Source organism: Natrix helvetica (genome assembly GCF_964273705.1).
Source record: "Natrix helvetica genome assembly, chromosome: 1".
In the NCBI taxonomy this organism is placed as follows: domain Eukaryota; kingdom Metazoa; phylum Chordata; class Lepidosauria; order Squamata; family Natricidae; genus Natrix; species Natrix helvetica.
In genome coordinates, this window is record NC_138548.1 from 351,049,714 (window position 1) to 351,075,587 (window position 25,874).

General features: G+C 41.9%; 2 protein-coding genes across 3 annotated transcripts in view; both read left to right on the forward strand.

Moving 5' to 3' along the window:
* Positions 1–1,134: 1,134 nt before the first annotated feature.
* On the forward strand, positions 1,135–24,208 carry LOC309384674 (uncharacterized protein). 2 transcript variants are annotated; one of them, XM_081938393.1, is made up of 4 exons: positions 1,135–1,249; positions 15,722–15,848; positions 16,729–16,824; positions 20,085–24,208. In XM_081938393.1, the coding sequence occupies exons 1-4, from the start codon at positions 1,244–1,246 to the stop codon at positions 21,104–21,106; spliced, it is 1,251 nt and encodes a 416-aa protein (XP_081794519.1). In that variant the 5' UTR covers positions 1,135–1,243; the 3' UTR covers positions 21,107–24,208. The 2 variants fall into 2 exon arrangements, with proteins under 2 accessions (XP_081794519.1, XP_081794520.1); XM_081938394.1 differs by lacking the exons at positions 1,135–1,249; positions 15,722–15,848; positions 16,729–16,824 and adding an exon at positions 16,875–16,948.
* Positions 24,209–25,650: 1,442 nt separating this feature from the next.
* LOC309382608 (uncharacterized protein) overlaps positions 25,651–25,874 on the forward strand; it is an 11,440-nt gene continuing 11,216 nt past the window's right edge. The window contains exon 1 of the mRNA XM_081934304.1: positions 25,651–25,699. The gene's annotated coding sequence lies outside the window, so the exon portion shown is untranslated. The remainder of the gene's footprint in view (positions 25,700–25,874) is intronic.

Sequence of the window (25,874 nt, forward strand, 5' to 3'; positions counted from 1 at the left end):
GGCAAAGCTGTTCTACTGGTTAATTGTCCTCACTATTAAAAAGTTTCTCCTTAATTCCAGGTTGCTTCTCTCCTTGGTTAATTTCCATCCATTATTTATTGTCCTGGCTTCTGGTGCTTTGGAAAATAAATTGACCCTTTCTTCTTTGTGGCAGCCTCTCAAATACTGGAATACTGTACTGGATGGTGGGGAAGGAGCATAAATCCTTCCATTCCCCACCATCCATTATACCACTTTATAATACTACTTTATAATGCCTTGATAAGGCCACCCTTGGAATACTACATCCAGTTTTGGTCGCCACAGTGTAAAAAAGATGTTGAGACTCTAGAAAGAGTGCAGAGAAGAGTAACAAAGATGATTAGGGGAGGCTAAAACATACGGTGTCTAGTCTGATGAAAAGAAAGACTAGGGGAGACATGATAGCAGTGATCCAATATCTCAGGGGTTGCCACAAAGAAGAGGGAGTCAAGCTATTCTCCAAGGACCTGAGGGCAGAACAAAAAGCAACAGGTGGAAACTAATCAAGGAGAGAAGAAACTTAGAACCGAGGAGAAATTTCCTGACAGTTAGAACAATTAATCAGTGGAACAGCTTGCCTCCAGAAGTTGTGAATGCCCCAACACTAGAAGTCTTTAAGAAGATGTTGGATAGCCATTTGTCTGAAACGGTATAAGGTTTACTGCCTAGGCAGGGGGGTTGGACTAGAAGACCTCCAAGGTCCCTTCCAACTCTCTTATTCTAATTCTAAAATTCTTGGATGAGAAGCCAACGTCTTCCAAGAAAAACCAGAAAGTCCAGTTGCCTCTTGAAAAAGCACCTTTGGGACACAAGTTTAATCCTCGGAAATTCAACCCTCAGTTGCAGATCGTCACAGGCCGGCGACTGTCATTTACTTCTGGCTTTACTCTGGGCTACTAGATAAAATATTGCCGCTGAAGCGTAAAATGGGGGCTGGGGGGGTGGGACGACTACAGCTCCCAGAATCCCGCGTGTGAGTGTCTCTGTGAGTGGGTCGGATTTATCCCGGCAATCAAAACACCGGGAAGGAGGACTACACGTCCCAGCAGCCAGATGGCTCCTTGGACGCTCCCGAGCCAGCGATCTGGCGGCTGAGATTGCGCGATCGGGCATGGAGGAGGCGTGGATCTCCGCGGCGGGGGAGACGGAGGAATCGCACTGAAGGGTCGGGGCGGAGGAGAACCCTCCCGGGGGTGGGGAGCCGCCGTCGTACCGTCGTCCGATGCGGGTAAGGGGTCGGCGGCGGGATCGAGGGATCCCCCTAGAAGCGAGTTGGGGTGGGTGGAGTGGGCAGACCGTCCATCCCTTTGTCTGGGCTTTTCTCAGCCTGTCTGTGCGGTCCGATCCCTCGGAGGGAGACAAAAAGGGGAGCGGGCGAGAGAGGGGGTTCAGGAGATTTGGGGGGGGGGGTTGTTTGTTTCCTGGGGACCCAAGCTAGGAGCTTTTTGGCTGCAGGGGATCGTCCGATCCGCGGATTTGGCGGCGCCCCTCCAAGGCTGCAAAGTTGCTCTTAGGGAAGTTGGCGGAGTGACAAACCCGAAGGCCTGCCCGTTTTGGAGTGGGAGTGGGTGGGTGGGTGTTGAAGGGGGGGTCCCTGGGTTGGCGAGGAAGGATAAATGCAACCCCGGGGCCATTTGCAGAAAAATATTTCTCTGCATCTCTGGTCTGTACTCCGTTCTTGTTTCACTCAAAGGCAGGGCGATACGAGTTGTGGATGACCATTATTCAATCCCCCCCCCTCCCCCGTTGGACAACTCAAGCCGCAGGCATTTCAACTTTGGGAACGGGATAAAGGAAATAAAAGCCTTCAGTAAAGAATAAAAACAGCCTTGAATAAGAATAAATACATAAAATGATACCCTCATCCAAAGGGAAGCTTTGTCTTTGCATTAAACCGATGATGTCGAGCCGTCTGTTGGATCATTGCCCTGGAACAAGCGAAGGTTTAGCATAGGAGCAAATTGCCCCAAAGGTGTTTTTTTTTTTTTTCAAGAGGCAACTGGACTTTCTGGGTTTTCTTTGAAGACTTTTCGCTTCTCATCCAAGAAGCTTCTTCAGCTCTGACTAGATGGTGGGGAATGGAAGGATTGTAGCTGGACATTTGCATTCTTTTAGAGAGTCGTTGAGGCCGCCTGGAGGTTTATCTGTGTCCTGCAGGTCACCTGAGTGGTGCAAATGGTGTGAAGCCTTCTTGGAACTGTTGAAAGGACTTTGTTGTAGACTAGAGATAGATGATGTCGTGTCTCTCCTCCTGTTGACATAGATGGCCTCTTATGACCCCTCTTTTAAACCAGCGGTCCTCTCTGTCCAAAATGTGGGCTTTGTTGTCTTCCAAGAGTGGCCTGTGTCTTTTAAATGCAGATGGACTGCTTGTCCTGATGGGTTTGTTCTCCTATGTTGTGCCATGCGTTTATGAAGTGGTTGTTTTGTTTCCCCAATATACAGAGCTGCCCATGGCTCACTGCATCGTACTGCATATACCACGTTGTTCGGTATAGGAGCAAATTGTATTTGTTTATTGTACAGGTAATCCTTGACTTATGGTCATAATTGAACCCAGAATTATTATTGCTATAGTGAGAGATTTACTGGGGTGACGTTTGCCCCATTTTGCAATATTTATTGCTACGTTTGTTAAGTGAATCACCACAGGTGTTGAATTAGTAATACAGTTAAGTGAATTTAGCTTCCCTGTTGACTCAGAAGATCGCAAAATAGGGGAGCTGTATTGAAGATCGATATCCCACACTGGACTTTGCCTGTCTCCTGGTCCCGCCCGGCGGCGCATCCCTGCAGACCCCATGTTTTTCTTGCTTTGAACTATAACTTTTCCTGAACTTTGAAATGCCTCCAAAAAAGCCTCCACCCAAACCAGCTTCAGCTCCATCTTCTGCTGTTTCAAGCCCGGTTCCCTCACAAATGCAATTAACTTCCTTTTTGCAACCAAAAGCTTCTGAGGGGGAACAGCCATCTCAAGACACGTTCCACCAAAAGGTTTCATACACTCTTAAAGGGACAGGATGAAATAAAAAAGCAGCTGGCGGACTTAAAGGAAGAACTCAGAATCAACAACAGACTGTACAAAATAGTCAAAAAATAAATGCTTTGGAGGAGAATGCTGTGGGGGTGGGAGAAGAGATGAAGGCTTTACAAAAAAAATATTGGGTTTGAGAGCTACATGGAAAGGATGGAATTTGAAAGGATGTCTTTTTTTCTTAGGTTTCAAAATATACCTGAAACAGAGGGTGAAGACTTAAGAGAGACTATGATAACAATGTTAGCAGATTATATTAAAAGAGATAGGCAACAGCTAGGTTGGGATATTGACCTGATATGTAGAATTAATTCAGCATATGCCAGAATACATAATGTTCCAAGGGAGGTTCATCTTAAATTCTTCAGAAAAACCACAAGAGATGAGATTCTAGGAGTTCAAAGGGGGGAACCTTTAAGATATAAGGACAAAGAAATAACCATTTTGAAACAGATACCAAAAAGAATAAGAGATAAGAGGAAGAAATTCTTCTTTATAACTAAAAAGTTATATGAAAAAAATATCTGGTTCCGGTGGTTAATTCCAGAAGGCCTGTTGATTTTTTGGGAGGGGCCAGAGTGAGAATTAACACAGTGGTGGAGGCAGAAGCCTTCATGGAAAAACATAAGGACCTCCTAGGTGAAACAAGAGACGGCGCACAAGACATGAAGGGGGGAGGAGCCTTGGCTCAGCCAACAGACAGGGGAGAGGAGACAGTAATGAAACTTAGGTCACAGAAATGAATTAAAAACATATTGCAATTGCTAATATAATGAAATGTAGAAGTGATATAAAATATGGTTGAAGACGCTAAAGAATTGAGTAAAATAACTGCTAATATAAATGTAACAATGATATTTTGATATATATAAAACATGAAAGAGATGTAAGATTCCGGGGAAGTACCACCTTCCGTATGATGTAGCTGTCAAAAATTTTTCTCCCACATTTATGTACCCTTTTCCCCAAAATACTTGAAAAAAAACCCAATAAAACTTTTGTTTAAAAAAAAAAGATCGCAAAATATGATCATATGAACACCCTCCCCCCCCCGGATGCTGCAACAGTCATAAATAAGAACCGGTTGTCAAGCATCTGAATGTAAATCATATGGCCGTGGGGATGTTGCAATATGTTGCAGTCATAAGTGTGAAAAATGGTCATAAGTCACTTTTTTCAGTGCCATTGTTACTTTGAACTTTTATAAGTTGAGGATTCCCTGTATTTACCTGTATTTATTCTACCATATCACATGTTTAAAAATATGTAAAAAAAACACCAGGCACTTTTTATCATATGTGGTGGACGTGCAATGGGGCAAAAAAATATTGGAAAATGATTCAATCCTGGTTAGAACAAATGGTGGGAGACCAAATCTTGAGAAAAAATATTTTGAAAGTATGAATAAAATAGTGAGGAAATATATATGGCAAGGGAAAAAAGCAAGAATTAACATAAAAATATTGCAAGAAGTAAGAGCTAGAGGTGGGTTTGGATTACCAAATTGGGAATTGTATAATCAAGCAGCGGTATTAACTTGGATGAAGGAATGGATTGTATTGAGAAATACAAAACTTTTGACGTTAGAAGGAACAAGGCTGGCATGCCTTTTCGTGGTATGGTAAAAGTAAGATACATGGCTACTTCCAAAGACATTATATAAGGAATAGACTACTAATAACATGGGAAAGAGTAAAAGGGAAACATTATTTAGAAATACTAATGTGGCTTTCAACAATGGAAGCATTGACACATCCAAATATCAGTAACATGAAGAATATTATCAGATATAATATTTCTTAATAGAAAGTGGGGAACTAAAACAAAAGCAAGAATTGGAAGAACAAGGGATTGATATAGGTTGGTTTTCGCAGTTGCAACTACAAGCAAGGTATGAAAAAGATAAGAGGGAATATGGTTTTAACTTTGGAAGCTCAGAGTTGGATAAGATACTGATGGGAACAGAAGAAAGAATAATTAAGAAATTTTATAGTTATTTATTAAGAATTAGACTAGAAGTGGTTTTTTTAAAAATATATTTTTATTATTTTTACATTTAAAACAATGCAATACCGCGGAGTCGGAGTGACCATACATTCACATTATATACAGCTAGTTACAACCATTAACAATTAATCTACTTAATATCTTGCCTTATACCAATCATAAAATCTGTTCCATACTTCAAAATATTCTGATTCCCCTTTATTTTTAAGTTCAAGAGTGAGCCTATCTGCTTCTGCACAGGCCAACACTTTTCTGATTATATCAAGCTCTGATGGTGTATTTTCTTTTTTCCAATACTGTGCATAGGTTATGCGCGCTGCAGTTAGTATATGTATAATTAGATAAAGTGTATCTTTCTTAAACCCCTCTGGTATTATGCTTAGGAGAAAAGTTTCTGGTTTAAACATAATTTGTTCTCCCACCATTTGTTCTAACAATGATTGAATCATTTTCCAATATTTTTTTGCCTCATTGCACGCTCACCACATATGATAGAAAGTGCCTGGTGTTCTTTTACACTTCCAACAATTTGGGGCCAGATTTTTGAACATTTTGGAAAGCCGTGCTGGGGGGAGATGCCATCTGTAGAACATCTTATAAAGATTTTCTTTATACGCTGTAGCCAATGTTAATTTCTGATTAAGTATCCAAAGTTTTTCCCACTTAGCCAATTCCACATTGTAACCGAAATTTTTCGCCCAGGCGACCATGGTTTCTTTGACATGTTCCTCCTCTAGTTTATATTCCAACAAGAATCTGTACAGCACTTTGATCAGTCTGTTTTCTGTCTGTATCAAAAGTTTATCTAATATTGTGTAGTCTTTGGCAATACCTTCATTCTTCCTATCCTGTGCATACCTTGATTGTATCTGTAAATAAGACCACCATTCTACTTGTACTCCTTGTGATGTCAGTTCTGATCTGGTTTTGATCTCCCCCTGCCTGTTCAATAACTCTTTATATGTGACTATATTTTCCATGTTGATTAAATTTAGGTGTATGTATGCTTCCATCGTAGATAGCCAAATAGGTATTTTGGTATAGTGATCATGTTTAATTTTGTTCCATATTATTAACAGAGATTGTCTGATGTAATGTCTACTAAAATATTTGTGTGCAGATCCTTTTTCATACCAGAGGAAGGCATGCCAGCCTGCTTGGAGGTCATGGCCTTCCAATTTGAGTAATCTTTTATTTCTCAGCATTATCCATTCCCTTAGCCATGTTAGTATGGCCGCAGTATAATAGAGTTCCTAATCTGGTACGCCAAATCCTCCCTTTTCCTTAGTGTCTTGCAAAGCCTTAAGTTTTATTCTTGGTTTTCTAGAAGAAGAAGTGGTTAAGGACACTATGTTAAACTGGGCAAAGAATTTTAGTTACACAATTGAGATAGAAAAATGGCAGCAACTGTGGGAAAGAAACGATAAACTAACCTTGTCAACAGCCTATAAAAAAAACTTGTATAAAATGTTTTTTAGATGGCACATGCCACCGGAAAAACTAGCTAAGATGTTTAAAGATAAATCAGCGAAATGTTGGAAGTGTCAACAAGCAACAGGTTCATACTATCATATGTGGTGGATATGTGCAGAAGCAAGGAACAATTGGACCAAAATAAGAACATGGTTAGAGGAAATATTACAACAAAAGATAGAGCCCAGACCAGAGACATTTTTATTGGGTATCCTTCCAGAGAAATATAAGAAAGAAGATATCTACTTGATTATACATGTAACTACAGCAGCAAGAATTGTATTTGCTCAAAATTGGAAATAAAGGTACTAACAGAAGAGGAGATAATAAAAAGAATTCGAGACTGTGCAGACATGAACAGATCGACTTTGAAAATAAAGGATAAAGAGGAATCGGGGTACTTCAAGACATGGGAAAGATTTTATGAATGATTAGAGAAAGACATACAGAAAAGAAAGTAAGGGGAAGATATGGAACCCAGACGATACACCATTAAGTAGAAAGGGGGGGGGAGAGGGGGAAAATAGGAAAGAAAATAACAGCATATATGGTAATTATATATTCAGAAGTAAGATACAAAGGTGGGGGGGGGAACATAATCAGGATAGATTTGAGAAGGAAAGGGAACAAGAAACGATATTCAACTATTTTTGGGTCAGCGGAAATACAACCCCAAGAAAACAAAAATTAAAAGCTGGAAGAGACACCTACAACAATAGAAAAAGAAAGGAAGAGAGGAGTAGAGGAGATGAGAGGAAGGGGAGGGAAGGAAGATAGAGGAAGATGGAAGGGAAAAGGAGAGAGGGCAGGAAGGGGGAGAGGAAGAGTAGGAGTAGGAGAAAGGCAAGGGAAGAAGGAAGGGAAAGGAGAGGAGGAAGGAAGGAAGTAGAGAAGGGAGGGAGGGAGAAAAGAAAAGGAAAAGAAGGTGGCTTCGAAACAGGTGAGGGATGGTAAATAAAGCAACCTTAACGATACGCTATAACCCTGTAAATGGAATGACAAATGTGTAAGAATGATGAATGTAAAAAAGAATAAATGTGTGAATGTATACCTATAATTATATAAAGAGAACAAAAAATAAAAACATTTAAAAAAAAAAGAATTTCCTGACAGTGAAAAAATGAACCACTAGAACTTGCCTCTAGAAATTGTGGGAGCTGGAAGTTTTTTAGGAAGAGATTTGTCTGAAATATTATAGGGCAGGGGTGTCCAAACTTGGGAACTTTAAGACTTGTGGACTTCAACTCCCAGAATTCCCCAGCCAGCATGGCTGGCTGGGGAATTCTGGGAGTTGAAATCCACAAGTCTTAAAGTTCCCAAGTTTGGACACCCCTGTTATAGGGCTTCCTGCTTGAGCAGGGGGTTGGACTAGAAGACCTCCAAGGTCCCTTCCAACTCAGTTATTCTGTTCTGTTCTGAAAAAGAAGATAGCTTCTCCCATTGGCTTCTTTTTGGTACAGGTAGTCCTTGATTTACAACCATTCATTTAGTGACTGTTCAAACAGCACTGAAAAAGGTGACATGACTGTTTCTCACACTTACGACTACTGCAGCTTCATGCGATCAAAATTAGGATTCTTGGCAACTGGCTCATATTTATGACAATTGCAGGGTCCCGGGGTCAAATGACCACCTCTTGCGACCTTCTGATAAGCAAAGTCAATGGGGAGCCAGATTCACCTAACAACCGTGTTACTAATGTAACAATGGCAGTGATTCACTTAACAACCGTAGCAAGAAAGGTAGAGCAAAATTCACTTAACTACCGTCTTGGTTAGCAATGGAAATTTTGGACTCAATTGTGGTTGTAAGTTAAGGATTACCTGGACCCTTTACATACGCCAGGAGAGAAAGTTGAACACCTTTCTTTTTTAATTATTTTTTATTGAATGTTTTAATCTTTAAAAACAGTAAAGAAGACACAACAAGGAAAAAAAACACAATAAAACAAAACAAAACACGGAACATACATAACAATATAGAGTAATTTTACAGCTTTCAATATCGGCTTTCCTGCCTAGCTTTTATAATTCTCCCTTCTGCATTGCCTTCCTATTACTATTATCTTGTCCTATGATGTAGCAAGCATAATATTAACACTTATAATAATATTCATTATTTGTATCTCCATATATTTGTATTCTCTATTTCCTGTTTTGGCTTCTGATTTCTAGCAACTTGTACATTTTATTCCATACTTTATAGAAGTCCGATTCTTCTCTTTCTTTTAGTTCTATTGTCATTTTGTCCATTTCTGCACATTCAAGTATTTTCCTGATTGTAGTTTCATCTGAGGAGTATTGATTTTTTTCCAGTTTTGTGTGAAGGCAATCCTGGCTGCAGTGAGTATGTGTATGATTATGTATTGAGATTGTTTGTCCATTTTTTAATCCAGTAGTCCTAATAAGAATGCTTCTGGTTTGAGTTCTATTTTTCGCTCAGTAATTTCTTCTAACCACTTCCGAATTTTGCACCAGTAGTTCCTTGTGATGGGGCACGTCCACCACATGTGATAAAATGTTCCAGGCTTGTGATTGCATCTCCAACAATTTGGGGATAGATTTGGGTACATTTTGGCCAATCTCGCTGGAGGCAAATGCCATCTATAAAACATTTTACAGAGATTTTCTTTGTAAGCTACTGCCGTCGTAAATTTATAATTTCTTTCCCACAGTTTATCCCATTTTTCTAACTCTATATTGTGGCCAAAATTTCTTCCCCAGCTAATCATTGTCTCCTTTACCGTCTCTTCCCCCATTTTATATTTTAAAAGAAAATTATATAATCTAGTGATCATTTTTCCTCCCGTTCCTAGTAATATTTTATCTAATTCCACTTGTGTCTCATATATTCCGTATTGTTCCCAATCTTTTTAAAATCTTGTTTTAATTTGTAGGTCGGGCCACCATTCCATATTTATTCCCTGTGCTTTCAGATCTTGTACTGATTTTAGTTCTCCTTTTTCATCTAAGAGGACTGCATATCTTACCATTTTACTAAGGTCTATAGTCATTACCTCCATGGTTGATAATCAGCTTGGGATTTTCAAGTAGTGGGGTTTTTTTTATTTTTTCCCAGACCCTAAACAAAGCACCCCTTACTATATGTCTCTGAAAGTAGGAATGGGATTTAGTCTTTCCCTCCCAGAGGAAGCCGTGCCAGCCTAGTTGGAGATCGTGTCCTTCTAGCATAAGGATTCTTTTATTTTTTAATTGGATCCAGTCTTTTAACCATGTTAGGGCTGCCGCCTGGTAATATAGCTCCCAATCTGGGAGTCCAAAGCCGCCTCTGTTTCTACTATCTTGTAGAAGTTTGTATTTAATACACAGTTTGGATACCATTTTATTTAGTTGTTCGGAAAAAAAATTCTCTAATTTAATCGGTATTGTTTGAAAAAGAGTAATTTGGGTAGTATATTCATTTTGATTGTTGAGATTCTGCCAATTAGTGATAGCTGTAGTTTAGTCCAATTGTCCAAATCTTTTTGTATCTGTCGTAGCAGTTTGTTGTAATTATCTTCTTTTATTGTAATACATTTTGCCGATAGCCATATTCCCAAATATTTCATTTTCTTGGCCCTCGAAATTCCCAGTTTCTTCTCCAGTTCTTCATTTTGTCTTTTGGTTAAATTCTTAGTTAATATTTTAGTTTTCTCTTTATTTATTTTAAGCCCTGCCACTTTACCGAATTGGTTTATATCCTGTAATAGTTTTAATCCAGTTTCTAGGGGTTCCTCTATGATAAATGCAAGATCGTCTGCAAAGGCCTGCACTTTATATTCCTGTGTTCTAATTTTCAGTCCCTTTATGTCCTTATTTTGCCTGATTTATGATATCAATGTCTCTAGTGAGAGGATAAATAACAAAGGGGATAGCGGGCATCCCTGTCTTACCCCTTAGGCTGAAGTCTTCTGTTGCTTCCCCGTTTAGTATTATTTTTGCCCTCTGACTCGAATATATTGCTCTGATCATCCCGATGAATTTCTCTCAGTAAGTTCTTGTTTCTTGTTAACGTATTCTGGAATTATGACAAGTTAAATGTGATTTTATTTCGAATTGAATCTCTAAAATTCAGGGATGGTACTATCAATATTTTTCCAGTAGGTATGCATCACATGTGTTGAAATATCGCTTCTGTTTCATGGCATTTCCAACGTTTGTTACTGAATAATTATCTATATCGGAACTGGGAACCATCTGTAAAAGATTTTGACTTAATTAAGACTTAAAATGAATTATGACTTAAAGTGAATTTAATGGATTTGATCCATAGTTTTTCCCCATTGTTGAGTTCTGGCTGTTCCTTTAAGGTTCTGCATCCATTTTATCGTACATTTTTTTTACTTATTCTATCTCCTTGTCGTAACGTAGTAGGAGTTGATATATATTATGCGCTCTAACAGATGGTGTTGATTTTGTATAAGTGTTCCAAATTCTGTCACTTTTTTTAATGCATCTCCTTTATTCCTAAATTCAGATTTTATCCTTCCAACCATCATGGTATATTCCAGCGTTTTGAATAAATCTTATTCTATCTTTTCATGGATATTAGTGAAACATATCTGCGTATTAATTCCTGTTTTCTTACTAGAAAAATCTCCAACATGAAAAGTGTTAGATACTAGCTTCAGTTATAATGGTTTCCACCAAGGTCTTCTGTTCCGGCGGGAACAGAGGTTTAATCTCATTGGTCGAAGGGTCTGACAGCTCCCTATAAAAGGGCTGCTGTCAGACTCAACCTTTGCTGGATTGTACATAGTTGCTACTGAGTTAATAAAGAGCTGTTATTACCGTTAGCCTGTGTGTGTCCTTCCATTACCCGATCTAATACTGGCAACGAGGATGGGATTGGAAAGCAACTAGGTGAATCAAAAAGAGCGTAGCAATCCAGCAAGTATATCCAGCCCGGAGCTTAGCACAGCTTTGAGCAGCCATTTTTGAGCGGCAAATTCAAAACTCCCTCAGAACACAAAATGGACATGCACGCCCTACCGACTCCAAACGATCCAGTCACCGAGCACTGGGACTTGTATATGCTGAGGTTCGACTGCTTCCTCAAATCCAACAACCTCATGGGCCTTTCTGAAGGCCGCAAGAAGAACATGTTCCTCGGTTACTGTGGACGGGAAGTGTTCAAAACTGCCAGAGACCTGTCAGAACCAATGCTGCTACAATCAGTCGCTTGATCCGTGCTCCAGCAGGCACTGAGGACTCACTATGCTCCCAAGCCGTCTAAGCACATCCGCCGGCACGAATTTAATATTTGCAACCAGAAGAAAGGTGAATCAATCGAGTATGTTGTGGCACTACGAAAGGCTGCAGCGTACTGTGAGTTCCGAGACCTTGACGAGCTCATTCTTGACCGCATCATAAACGGTGTGCGGGACATCAATTTGCAGAGGAGGTTACTCGCCAAATCTAACCTCACTCTACAAATTGCCTTGGACGAAGCCAGGGCATCAGAATCGGCTGTCAAGTCAACAGAAACCCTGCAGCGCCAAAGCACTCCACAAGACACGCGAAAGAACACACGCGTTCATCGCAAGGCTGCAGAGGCCGAGAACTCAGAAGGCGAAGAAGATGACAGCTGCCGCATGCGCAGTAGCCGCACCAAGCCAGTGTGCAAATTTGAACAGCGTTTCCCGCCCTGTGCTAGCTGCGGAGGAGTCCATGCCCAATCGGCTTGCTGTTTCCGCGACGCTATCTGCCAGCGCTGCGAGCGAAAGAGGCACATCACCAAAGTTTGCAGAAGCGAGCACCCCATGACAACCTGGCAGCCAAGAAGCCGAGCTAACCGCCAGCAGAGGCCCAACCAAGGGGCATGGCAGAAGCCACCACGGTGCTCAGAGGGCGACACCAGAGTCACCTATCACACCTCAATTGGCCAAGTCCGCACTAGGTGGCCAAAAAAGCTGAAGGTCACAGTCCTCATCGAGGGCTCTCCATGCGAGCTGGAGCTGGATACGGGGTCATCACTGACCATCATGCCATGGTCTATACAAAGGCATGGGTCTCTGGGTGAAATGATTGTATCTTCAATCAATACAATACAATAGCAGAGTTGGAAGGGACTTTGGAGGTCTTCTAGTATAATCCCCTGCCTAGGCAGGAAACCCTACTTCACTTCAGAGAAATGGTTATCCAATCTCTTCTTAAAAACTTCCAGTGTTGGGGCATTCACAATTTCTGAAGGCAAGGCATTCCACTGATTAATTATTCTAACTGTCAGGAAATTTCTCCTTAGTTCTAGGTTGGTTTGCTCTCCTTGATTAGTTTCCACCCATTGCTTCTTGTCCTGCCCTCAGGTGCTTTGGAGAATAGTTTGACTCCCTCTTCTTTGTGACAGCCCCTGAGATATTGGAACACTGCTATCATGTCTCCCCTAGTCCTTCTTTCTATTAAACTAAACATACCCGGGTCCTGCAACCGTTGTTCATATGTTTTAGTCTCCAGTCCCCTAATCATCTTTGTTGCTCTTCTCTGCACTCTTTCCAGAGTCTCCATATCTTTTCTACATCGTGGCGACCAAAACTGACCGCAGTATTCCAAATGTGGCCTTACCAAGGCATTATCAAGTGGTATTAACACTTCACGTGATCTTGATTCTATCCCTCTGTTGATGCAGCCTAGAACTGTGTTGGCTTTTTTGGGAGCTGCTGCACACTGCTGGCTCATATTTAAATGGTTGTCCACTAGGACGCAAGATCTCTTTCACAGTTACTACTATTGAGCAAGGTACCACTTATACTGTACCTGTGCATTTTGTTTTCCTTGCCTGAATTTCATTCAATCAGAATAGAGCTGGAAGGGACCTTGGAGGGCTTCTAGTCCAACCCCCTGTTCAAGCCTCCCCCCCCCCGCCATGATGCAGGCCACTCCCACCATGACCAACAACCCAGCAATCAGGCAGAGAACCCGTTGATAAAATTTTTGAAGCCCACCCCTGCTCATCAGTGGAAGCTTTTAAGAAGAGACTGGACAACCACTTCTCTGAAATGGGACATTTCCGGCCTTCCAGAACTCCGGAGGCTCTCTGGAGGCCAGAACCTTCTGGAAGGCCAGAACCTTCTGGAAGCCTGTTTTTCACCCTCCCTGGGCTCCAGAGCTCCGGGAGAGCAAAAATGGCCTCCCCTGGACTCCGGTGGCCTTCCGGAAGCCAGAAATGGGCCCATTTCCAGCCTTAGAGAACTTCCGGGAGGCCCGTTTTTCACCCTACCCAGGCTCTGGAGGCTTTCCTCAAGCCTCCAGGAGGGCAGAAACGGCCTCCCCCAGGCTCCTTGGAGGCTGGAAATGGGCCCATTTCTGGCCTTCTGGAGCTTCCAGGAGGCCTGTTTTTTGCCCTCCCCGAGCCTCCACGTGGGCCCTGCAACTTACCTGACATCCAAAATGGGTCGCGTAGAGACTCTGTGGAGGGGTGAGCAGGGTAGGTGGAGCCAGCCATGAGTGGGATTTGGGGGTTCGCTGAACTGTGCAGAATCTTCACTAGAGAATCGTCCGAACCCGGACGAACCCAGAAGAGCCCCCCCCCTGGTGATAAGGCCCCCACAACTTCTGACAGCAAGCTGTTCCAGTGGTTAATTATTCTCACTTTTAGGAAGTTTCTCCTTAATTTCAGGTTGCTTCTCTCCTTGATTCGTTTCCAGCCATTGTTTCTTCTCCTGCCTTATGGTGCTTTTGGAAATAAGTTGAAACCCTCTCTCTCTTTTTTTTAAATATATTTTTATTATTTTTACATTTAAAACAATGCAATACCGCAGAGTCGGAGTGACCATACATTCACATTATGTACAGCTAGTTTCAACCATTAACAATTAATCTACTTAATACATTGTCTATCCTTCTGTCCAATCACAATATATACATTTGTTCCAGTCTTGTCATCTTGTCTTATACCAATCATAAAATCTATTCCATACTTCAAAATATTCTGATTCCCCTTTATTTTTAAGTTCAAGAGTGAGCCTATCTGCTTCTGCCCAGGCCAACACTTTTCTGATTATATCTAGCTCTAATGGTGTATTTTCTTTTTTCCAATACTGTACATAGGTTATGCACGCTGCAGTTAGTATATGTATAATTACATAAAGTGTATCTTTCTTAAACCCCTCCGGTATTATGCCTAGGAGAAAAGTTTCTGGTTTAAACATAATTTGTTCTCCCACCATTTGTTCTAACCATGATTGAATCATTTTCCAATATTTTTTTGCCTCATTGCATGCCCACCACATATGATAGAAAGTGCCTGGTGTTCTTTTACACTTCCAACAATTTGGGGCCAGATTTTTGAACATTTTGGAAAGCCGTGCTGGGGGGAGATGCCATCTGTAGAACATCTTATAAAGATTTTCTTTATACGCCGTAGCCAATGTTAGTTTCTGATTAAGTATCCAAAGTTTTTCCCACTTAGCCAATTCCACATTGTAACCAAACTTTTTCGCCCAGGCGACCATGGTTTCTTTGACATGTTCCTCCTCTAGTTTATATTCCAACAAGAATCTATACAGCACTTTGATCAGTCTGTTTTCTGTCTGTATCAACAGTTTATCTAATATTGTGTAGTCTTTGGCTATACCTTCGTTCTTCCTATCCTGTGCATACCTTGATTATATCTGTAAATAAGACCACCATTCTACTTGTACTCCTTGTGATGTCAGTTCTGATCTGGTTTTGATCTCCCCCTGCCTGTTCAATAACTCTTTATATGTGACTATATTTTCCATATTGATTAAATTTGGGTGTATGTATGCTTCCACCATAGCCCCTCAAATACTGGAACACGGCTATCATGCCACCCCCTAATCTCTAGACTAGTCAAACCAAATTCCTGCCATCGTTCTTCATGTTTTAGTCTCTGGGCCCTTAATCATCTTAGTTGTTCTCCTTTGCACTTTTTCCAAAAGTCTCAACATTTTTTTAATAAACGTGTAAACAAAGACTGGATGCAATATTCCAGGTGCGGCTTTACTATGGGTTTATAAAACGGTAATAATACTTCACATGATTTTTATCCTATGCCTCTGTTTATACAATCAAGCATTGTATTAGCTTTTTTGGCTGCTGCTGCACACAGCTAGCTTATATTGAACTGATCGTCCACTAGGACTCCAAGGTCCCTCCACCAGGTACTGGTCCAAGAAGAGAGTTTGGAGAGACAAGGAGGCTGAATCCATTTTCTTTGTCCTTTCAGAGGCTGGTGGCGTTTAAAGATGTGGCCGTGTATTTCACAGAGGGCCAGGGGGCTCTCCTGGATCCCGCCCAGAGAGCTTTATACAAAGAAGTCATGGTGGAGAATTATGAAAATGTGGCCTCCTTAGGTATGAGCAGTGGTAGGATTCAATTTTTTTACTAGTGGTTCTGTGGGCGTGGCTTGGTGGGCATGGCAGGGGAAGAATACTGCAAAATCCCCATTCCCTCCCCACTCCAGGGAAAGGATACTGCAAAATCCCCATTCCCTCCCCACTCCAGGGGAAGGATACTGCAAAATCCCCATTCCCTCCCCACTCCAGGGGAAGGATACTGCAAAATCCCCATTCCTTCCCCACTCCAGGGGAAGGATACTGCAAAATCCCCATTCCTTCCCCACTCCAGGGGAAGGATACTGCAAAATCCCCATTCCCTCCCCACTCCAGGGGCAGGATACTGCAATATCCCCATTCCTTCCCCACTCCTGGGGGAAGGATACTGCAAAATCCCCATTCCCTCCCGACTCCAGGGGAAGGATACTGCAAAATCCCCATTCCTTCCCCACTCCTGGGGGAAGGATACTGCAAAATCCCCATTCCCTCCCCATTCCAGGGGAAGGATACTGCAAAATCCCCATTCCTTCCCCACTCCTGGGGGAAGGATACTGCAAAATCCCCATTCCCTCCCCACTCCAGGGGAAGGATACTGCAAAATCCCCATTCCTTCCCCACTCCTGGGGGAAGGATACTGCAAAATCCCCATTCCCTCCTGATCCGCTGGGACTCGGGAGGCAGAGAATAGATGGGGGCAGGGCCAGTCAGAGATGGTATTTACCGGTTCTCCGAACTAGTCAAAATTTCCGCTACCGGTTCTCCAGAACTGGCCAGAACCCCCTCTGGGTATAAGCCTCCCTTCTTTCTTAGAGCTAAACGTATATAAAGGGCTGTGATCAATCTCTGCTTCTCCCTTGTATTTTCAGGACAGTGATTTTTAATTTGATTTTCTGTCAAGGGTTTCCTGTGCCGAAGCCAAATCTCATCACTCGGCTGGAACAAGGGGAACCACCGTGGCGGTTAGATTCTCAAGGGGTGGATGCCAACAGCTCAGGTGAGAGATGAAAAAAAATATATCCTGGCCGGCAAATGGAACCACGGGAATCTCTCTTCTTTTGTCTCAATACAGATAGTCCTCGACTTACAGCCAGAATTGAGCCCAAAATTTATGTGGCTAGGTGAGACATTTGTTAAATGAATTTTGCCACCATTTTACGACCTTTCTTGCCACAGTTGTTAAGTGCATCACTGCAGTTGATCTTTCTTCCTGAGAGACTAAGATGAATTCAATGCCACAAATTTCTTTGGAATCATATGTAGTACATATGTAGTACAATATAAAGAATGTGTTTGTAAAATACCATACATTTTATAATAAATTCTGAATAAAGGACATGTTTAGTTTATAGCTTATAGTATACTATACTATACTAGTTCAAACAAATAAAAAAAAATTAAAAATGAATATAAAGATTAAAGTGCAGAAAATCAGTGAAATTAAAATAGGCCCAAAGCGCATAAAATCAAGTAAAACTAAGGAGATCTACAACAGAAATTAAGTTTTCTCTAAAAGAAGAAGTTAAGAGAAAGGGGGAGAAGAAGACAAAGAATTAAAAGTAAAAGTGGAATTTTTGAGAGCCCAAGAGAAAATGGTTAAAAGGGAAAAAAGGGGAAAAGAGGTACTTTAGTAGATCAAAGAGAATAGTAGTAGGATTGTTATTGTTATGTAATTAATTAAGAAATAAAGAAATTATAGTATATTGTTAATTGTAGAAAAATTGAAAGAAATGCTCTCTGTTTAAATTGAATTAGAAGATCTATGTTGTTTATAGTAAAATATATAAATGGAGAAAATAAGAAATTTTGTTGTATTTATTTTGTACAATGACTATAAAGACTATACTATACTAAATAAATGGTGTAACTTCGGTGTAACTTTGAAGGGACAATTGAAGATATTGAAGAAAAATAAGTACAAAGATGAAAATAATAGAAGAGAATAATTTGGCTGAAAGTGAAAACGAAACTATGATGTAAAAAGGACTATGTAAATGAGTGGGTGTAAAAAAAAAAAAGACTCAGACAACACTTCGTTCCGATAATATATATATATATATATAATTTGTATTAAAAAAAATAAAAAATCTTAAATTAAAAAAAAAGAAATTAAATTTCTCTGTGAAGTTAACTTCATTTCATTAATATCTATTAATTGATTATTTGCCACCAAGTCCATGTTGACCCTAAATGACCACATAGATTCCCCCCCCCAATGAAATGGCTTCAAATAATGATTCCTTATTTAGGAGCTCCCTCTTGTGGTAACAAGTATAATATCTTCATAGAATTTAACTGGACAAAATTAACTTACGATGCTGGAAAAATGGAGTTACACATAATTAATTAATACGTAGAAGCAGTTCAATGAGTAGTTAATTAATATGTAGTAATTAATATGTAGAAGCAGTAAAATGAGCTCAAATGATGCTATCAGAATAATTCTATGCTCAACTAGAAAGAGTGCAGAGAAGAGCAACAAAGATGATTAGGGGACTGGAGGCTAAAACATATGAAGAACGGTTGCAGGAACTGGGTATGTCTAGTTTAATAGAAAGAAGGACTAGGGGAGACATGATAGCAGTGTTCCAATATCTCAGGGGTTGCCACAAAGAAGAGGGAGTTAAAGTATTCTCCAAGGCACCTGAGGGCAGGACAAGAAGCAATGGGGTGGAAACTAATCAAGGAGAGAAGCAACTTAGAACTGAGGAGAAATTTCCTGACAGTTAGAAAATAATTAGTCAGTGGAATGCCTTGCCTTCAGAAGTTGTGAATGCTCCAACACTGGAAGTTTTAAAGAAGAGATTGGATAACCATTTCTCTGAAGTGATGTAAGGTTTCCTGCCTAAACAGGGGGTTAGACTAGAAGACCTCCAAGGTCCCTTCCAACTCAATTATTCTATTCCCCTCAAGCTAGGAACAGTCAGGTGCAATTTGCATATTAATGATATTTAAAATCAGAAAAAAAGAAAATATTATAGCTAATTGATGCAGCCATTGCTATCAATCACAATTTCTCACTTGGGTTTCTTGCATAAACATAAGAAATTCAGTTTCTATTCAAAATATCCCTTGAGTTGTATAGACAGTTTTGTGCCACAAAAAGCCAAATTAAACAGCAAGGAAGGAAAATTGAACATTGTCAAATTATAGAGTCCATAAACTCACTCTGGGCTGTAAATCCTAAATCTCAAACCAGTAAAATTCCAAAGTTATGGGGAAAAAACATGAAATGTAGAAGCAGATTACAATACAGCTAAGAAAATATTATAACTTATGGAAAAAGATAATAAAAGCTGGAACGTTTTAGTTTGAATGGCTCTTGTTGATCTGAAATCGCCTACAATCTTGGAAGAGGCATAACTCCATTATATTTTCTTGATTCAAGACTGTACAAATCAATAAACACGTCCTTCAGCCTCTAATTCTTGACTCTTGCTTAAAAACACACAATTGATTACAGCAATCTCCGACTTACCACACTAGGGACTAGAAAATTCATAGTCATTATTATTTTTGCCACAATTGTTAAGGAAACCACCACAGACCATAAGTGAATCAACCAATTCCCCATTGATTAACTATGCTATTAAGCTCTTGGCCAAGTTTTATAATATATGATATTGGCAAGGTGTTCAATTAATCACAAAGGCCTTCATGGATTTATTTATTTTTGAGATTTATAAAGCTACATGTGGTGGCCCAGCGACTAGGACGCTGAGCTTGTCAATCAGAAAGGTCAGCAGTTCGGCGGTTCAAATCCCCAGCACCGCATAATGGAGTGAACTCCCGTTACTTGTCCCAGCTTCTGCCAACCTAGCAGTTTGAAAGCACGAAAAAAATGCAAGTAGAAAAATAGGAACCATTTTTCCTGGTTAGGTAATAGCATTCCGTGTGCCTTCGGCATTTAGTTTACATGACCACGGAGTCATCTTTGAACAGTGCTGGCTCTTCGGCTTTGAAATGGAGATGAGCACCGCCCCCTAGAGTCAGGAACGACTAGCACATACGTGCGAGGAGAACTTTTACCTTTACTTAAAGCTACACAGATCAAAAAATGAGGCTCTGGGTGGTGTAAAGCCTTGGAGAAAAAAATGCAAACCCACTGTATATATTAAAAATAGTATTTATTACAAAATATCAGTATCAACTTGGCTATTGCTTTCCTATAGATAGATAGATAACTACATGCTCATTCAGAAATTCTTAAAAATGTGTTGCTCCTTCTATTTACAAGATTTGTTTTTCTCTCCCCAGGGGCATTGGGGAAAAAGAATTCCTGTCAAAAGTGTGGGAAATGCTTCATTCAGAAATCGGATCTTGCTGCACATCGACTAGTTCACAAGGGAGAGAAAACTTTTCAATGCCTGGAATGTTCAAAATATTTTGTTCACCGCTCAGAGCTCGTGAAACACCAGCGCGTCCATACAGGAGAGAGGCCCTTTAAATGCTTTGAGTGTGGAAAGTGTTTTTCACGGCAGTCCGTCCTTTCCAACCATCACCGGATCCACACAGGAGAAAAACCTTACGAGTGCTTGGAGTGTATGAAACGCTTTACTCAGAGATCACAACTCATCCGACACCGAAGAGTCCACACTGGGGAGAAACCTTATAAATGTCTGGAGTGCGGGAAGTGTTTTGCCCGCCATTCGGTTCTCATCAATCACCAGAGAGTCCACACCGGAGAAAAACCGTACAAATGCTTACAGTGTACCAAATGTTTTGCCCGTCAATCTGTCCTGGTGAGCCATCAAAGAGTCCACACTGGAGAGAAACCCTACACGTGCCAGGAGTGCGGCAAACGCTTCGCTCATCAGTCGAATCTTGTCAACCACCAGAGAATTCACACGGGGGAGAAACCTTACAGATGCTTGAACTGTGGGAAAAGTTTTGCCCAACAATCTGATCTCGTGAAACACAGGAGAATCCACACAGGGGAGAGACCTTACCAATGCCCACATTGTGGGAAATCTTTTATGCTCAATTCAGATGTTGTCAGTCACCAGAGGGTCCACACGGGGGAGAAGCCTTACAAATGCCCCACATGTGGGAAGTGTTTCTCTCAACGCTCGGCTCTCGTGGGTCACCAACGAATCCACACGGGAGAAAAACCATACACGTGCCTGGCGTGTAAGAAAAGTTTCGCTCAGCTATCCAGTCTTGTGAAACACAAGAGAATCCACACAGGAGAGAAACCCTACAAATGCTTAGTGTGTGGGAAATATTTTAGGTGGCGCTACAATCTCAAGGTCCACCACCGAGTTCATTCGAGGATTTAGGCCCGGGGATGACCTTAAATGAGACGATGGCTTTGGAGGCCAAGAAAATGTTATTCAATATAGATCGGCGGATTCAAGTGGAATACATTCTGAATTATTTACATTTAGGTTGTTTTTTTTTAAAAGAAAGGTTCTTAAAAATAACGCTTCATTGATGCCGATGGAGATATATACTGATGGCAGAAGTAATGTTGAAGAGAGATGTACAACGAAATCACGTGAAGGACTGAGTTTTAATGGCAGTTTCACCTGGGGCCCTAGTGGCTCAGTGGTCAAAGTGCAGTATCGTAGGCTATCACTGCCCACAGCCAGGAGTTCGATCCTGATGGGGCTCAAGGTTGACTCAGCCTTCCATCCTTTTGAGGTCGGTAAATTGAGGAGCGAGATTGTTGGGGCCTATGTGCAAATAATGCTTATATTTTAAATCACCCAGAGAGTGCTATAAAACACTATGGGGTGGTATATCCTAGAGTTTCTCAAACCTTTCTGGGTTGGCGGCCCAGGAGGGGGGGAGGGACAAGTGCATGCGCTCGCACACAAGTGGATGGGACTGTGTGCGCGAACAGTGGTAGTGCCTATGTGGTGATGCTGGGGGGGGGGTTGCACGTGCACACATGCTCCCACTGGCCAGCCAATCACACAGCCCTATGGCCAATAGGCCACATCTCAGTTGTGGGCTGCAGCCCACAGGTAGGGGACCTCTGCATATCAGACTAAATGCTACTGCTAGTGTTATGTGGAACAATTGGTTCAGTTGTCCATGTTGTTCCTCCTACAACGTTTTCGGTTCATCAGTTTGTCCGTTGTTTACCTTTCATCGTACAGAAATAACCATTTCCCAAGTGTTTCCAAAGAGGAGCAGGCTAGCCACAGTGAAGAGTGTCAATGCTTTTGTGGGCTCTATTGAAGCGGTGCTTTCTTTGGCTTTTTTTTCCTGGTTCAAACTGCAACCAATTTTTTTTGGGGGGGGAGGAGACTTTCTATAAAGGAAACCATGTGTTCTGATCTAGGCTCCCCAAGATCAGGAAGCAGACCTGGGAATTCCTCTCCAGCAAAGTCCTGGCCAACAGTCTTTCATGAGATTTCACAACTACAGACCTTTTATCAGGCTTGGAGAGCTGCCAGGCCGATATCTTCCAAACGCCACTCTGTAGCAGACAATACTTGGCAAGAAGTCAGGAACAGATCTTCACCCTCATGAATTGAACTAATTGTCTCCTGCAAACTCCCCTCCCCTTTCGCTCCTCTTTTATTCCCTATGGGAGGGGCCATTCACCCTCCACCTGTGCCTTTACTCCCGAGTCGACCCTTGTTCCTTAGCTGTTCTCTTCTCCTGGCATGTATAGAACATACATGCGCGCACTGGGAACAGGCTCCAGCTTCTGTTCCACTGATCTCCAACTCCGAAGGCAGCTGATAACTGTCAGACGGCCCTGGCCCCATCTCTGCCTCCAACACAGAGCCCTCATCAGAGCCTTCCCCAGACTCCAGTATTGGCCCATGTTCCTCCCCAACCTCCTCACTGTCAGAATCTGCCACTGGCAGGGCCACAACACAATGGTTGGCACAGGAGGATAGCAGGGGACCTTCCAAACCACTGCCTCGTCGTTCTGACGATACTCATGATTGCTAGTCTAGAAATGATAGGGGTAAATGTAATGCTGTATTCATCCTATAATTTTCTGATGTGATAAGACTGCAGTTCCCAGGATGCCCCAGTTAGCATGCTCCCAAATTCTAGGTGTCAGGCCTCCAGCATAAACTTTGCCTATGTAATTATGTGTTTTTATTGCTATTGTTGTTCTTTAATGTATCTTGGGCTCCACCTAGTGGTCAAACATGAATCTTTATTGGGATCCGGCTATTTAAGGGTCATCTTCCCAGCATCCCAGCACAGGGGTCGGCAAATTTAAACACTCAAACAGCCGTTTGGACCCGTTTCCCACAGAAAAGAAAACACCGGGAGCCACAAAGGTCCTAACCGGCAGCCCCCTGTTCAATTCTGGAGCTGAGCAGAAATTCAGTTCCCCCACCATAGAGTCTCCTCCTAGCGCTGCGTACTTTTTCCTCTACCTGTCATAACCGAAAGCCCTATCAATTGTGGAGACAACTGGAAAACCCTCCCCTTGCCATAGAATCTTCTCCTGGCGCACTGTGCTTCTCCCCCCCTCCCATGGGTGCTCCTCTAAAAATTGTGGCACCAACCAGTGATGGAGCCACAGCAAAGGGAGGAAAGAGCCACATGCGGCTCCAGAGCCGCAGTTTGCTGACTCCTGTCCCAGCATAATAGAGCCAAGTTTGCACAGTGGTTAAAGTGCAGTACTGCAAGCTACTTCAGTTGACTGCTAGCTGCAGTTCAAAGCTCACCGGTTCAAGGTTGAACTGAGCCTTCCATCCTTCCGAGGTGGGTAAAAAGAGGACCCAAATTGTTGGGGGCAATTGGGTGACTCTGTAAACCACTTAGAAAGGGCTGTAAAAGCACTATGAAGCCATATATAAGTGTAAGTGTTATTGCTATTGCTGTTTCTCCCAAAAATGCATCCTGCTGGACTTTTCCTTTAAGATTTGGAGGAAGCAGAAACATCAGGAAAAATCCCGCCTGGGCACATGCTAATCTGAGGACAATAAATCCGCATTCTATACACACAGCATTTCTGTTTCACCATCCTGTTCCTTTAACAAAGCATCCAAACCTATGCATACAGTCCGTTTATTGGAGGATACAGTAGCTGCATGTCAAAATGCACACAGTAACATGTATTGTGGACAGCTGGTTGGTGTTTCCAGCTCACCTGAAAAGTGCTTGGAGATTCTTCAGATCAGTGTTTTTCAAACTTGGCAATTTGAAGACTTGAATTCTAAAAATACCTGGTGCAAGTTTTAAGAATTGGTATTGTGTAATTAAATATGAAATTGTGGGACAAGAAGGAGGGATGAATTATCCGTAAAAACCTTTGCTGGATTTCTCTGACTTGAAATTGAAATTGTTCTGGTTTGAGAAGTTTGTGATGTACAACTCTATATAACCTACTGTATGTCTAAAAAATTCAATTTCTTTTTGCATTAGTAATTTATAAAGCAGTTATTGTCATCAATTAAATATATTACCTAAAACAATCCTCTGCCCAGTTTCCTTTTAAGCAGGTTCCTGCTTTTAATTTAAGCTTTATATGCTCAGTGGCTAAGACGCTGAGCTTGTCGATCAGAAAGGTCGGCAGTTTGGTGGTTCAAATCCCTAGCGCTGCGTAATGGGGTGAGCTCCTGTTACTTGTCTCAGCTTCTGCCAACCTAGCAGTTCGAAAGCACGTAAAAATGCAAGTAGAAAAATTGGAAACAGCCTTCCGTGCGCCTTTGCCATTTAGTCATGCCGGCCACATGACCACGGAGACGTCTTCAGACAGCGCTGGCTCTTCGGCTTTGAAACGGAGATGAGCACTGCCCCCTAGAGTCGGGAACGACTAGCATCTATGTGCAAGGGGAACCTTTACGTTTACCTTATGCTATAAGTTTAGTTGCAGAGAAATCACAAAAGATACAACAGCCACTAGCACCACTACCACTGAATATACCCTTTTATTTATACCGGGGATACATAGTAAGCTCCAGTCCTTTAGTTAGAAAAGTTAAACATGATGCTGTAATGTAAAGAAGAATAATGGCTAGGCCGATTCATAATTATGAAAGATACCTTCAGTTTATACACGGAAGGCAACTGATTGCACATTTTTGCAAAAGTAAGTAACACTGCGGGGGAGGGGGAGGGGGGATTCATTCCATTGTTATGTCCCAAAGGTGCTTTTTCAAAAGGCAACTGGCCTTCCTTGTTTTTTTCCTTGAAGACATTTCGCTTCTCAAGCCAAGAAGCTGCTTCAGTTCTCGGATGAGAAGCAAGACGCCTTCAAAAGAAAAAACAAGAAAGTCCGTTTGCCTTTTAAAAAAGCACCTTTGAGATAACCATGACCTGGATGATTGAGAATTTCCATAGACATTCCATTGTAGGAAAAATATTAACTGTTGAGTGATGATGCTTAAACTGAGCCTCCATATTCTGGAACAGCATATCTGAATAACTGCAAAATAATTTTTTAAAAAATGGTGGAGGAGGGTACTTGCCTTCACCTTTATGTCTTGCTTTGTTGGGTTGCCAAAACGGAATGGCTGCAGATCTGCTGGAAGCTTTTGGCTGCAGATCATACTAACTGGGACACTCAAAGGTGCTTTTTCAAGAGGCAACTGGGTTTTTTTTGGGGGGGGGGGGGCTGTTCTTTGAAGACGTTTCGCTTCTCATCCAAGGAGATTCTCCAGCTTCTTGGATGAGAAGGATCCTAGCTGGGGGAATTCTGGGAGTTGAAGTCCACCCGTCTTGCCGTGCCTGACATTGAGAAACACTTTTGAGTCGTGAAAGGAAAGGAAGACTACGAGTCCCAGAAGCGCCTCCGGTTCCATTCGGGTTGGGAAGCAAATCGGACCACAAATCCCAGCGGCCACTGGGCTTCCTGGTTCCAGATTCGAAAGGCTGGATTGGCTGAAGGAGACAAGACGTGATGGAATTGTCAAAAGAATGGAGGCGGGGTGGCGGTGGCGTCCGGGCAGGTAACGAAGCACATGAGCGGGCGGTGGAAGGCAGCCAAAGGCGCGGATCCCACACGCGATCCCTCGATCTATTGCAGGGGGATCCTCTGCCGTTCTTTGTACATTTGGAAGGGTGCAAAAACTTTGCATCATGGAGCTGCGGGGCGGGGGGAGAGAAGAGAAAAGATGCTTCCTG

What these genes read in the sequence shown, in the direction of transcription:
- LOC309384674 (XM_081938393.1), top strand. An exon ending in TGAAAATGTGGCCTCCTTAG is followed by an intron (nt 15,849 to 16,728) that starts GTATGAGCAGTG and finishes TTTTCTGTCAAG; the next exon opens with GGTTTCCTGTGCCGAAGCCA. An exon ending in GGTGGATGCCAACAGCTCAG is followed by an intron (nt 16,825 to 20,084) that starts GTGAGAGATGAA and finishes TTCTCTCCCCAG; the next exon opens with GGGCATTGGGGAAAAAGAAT.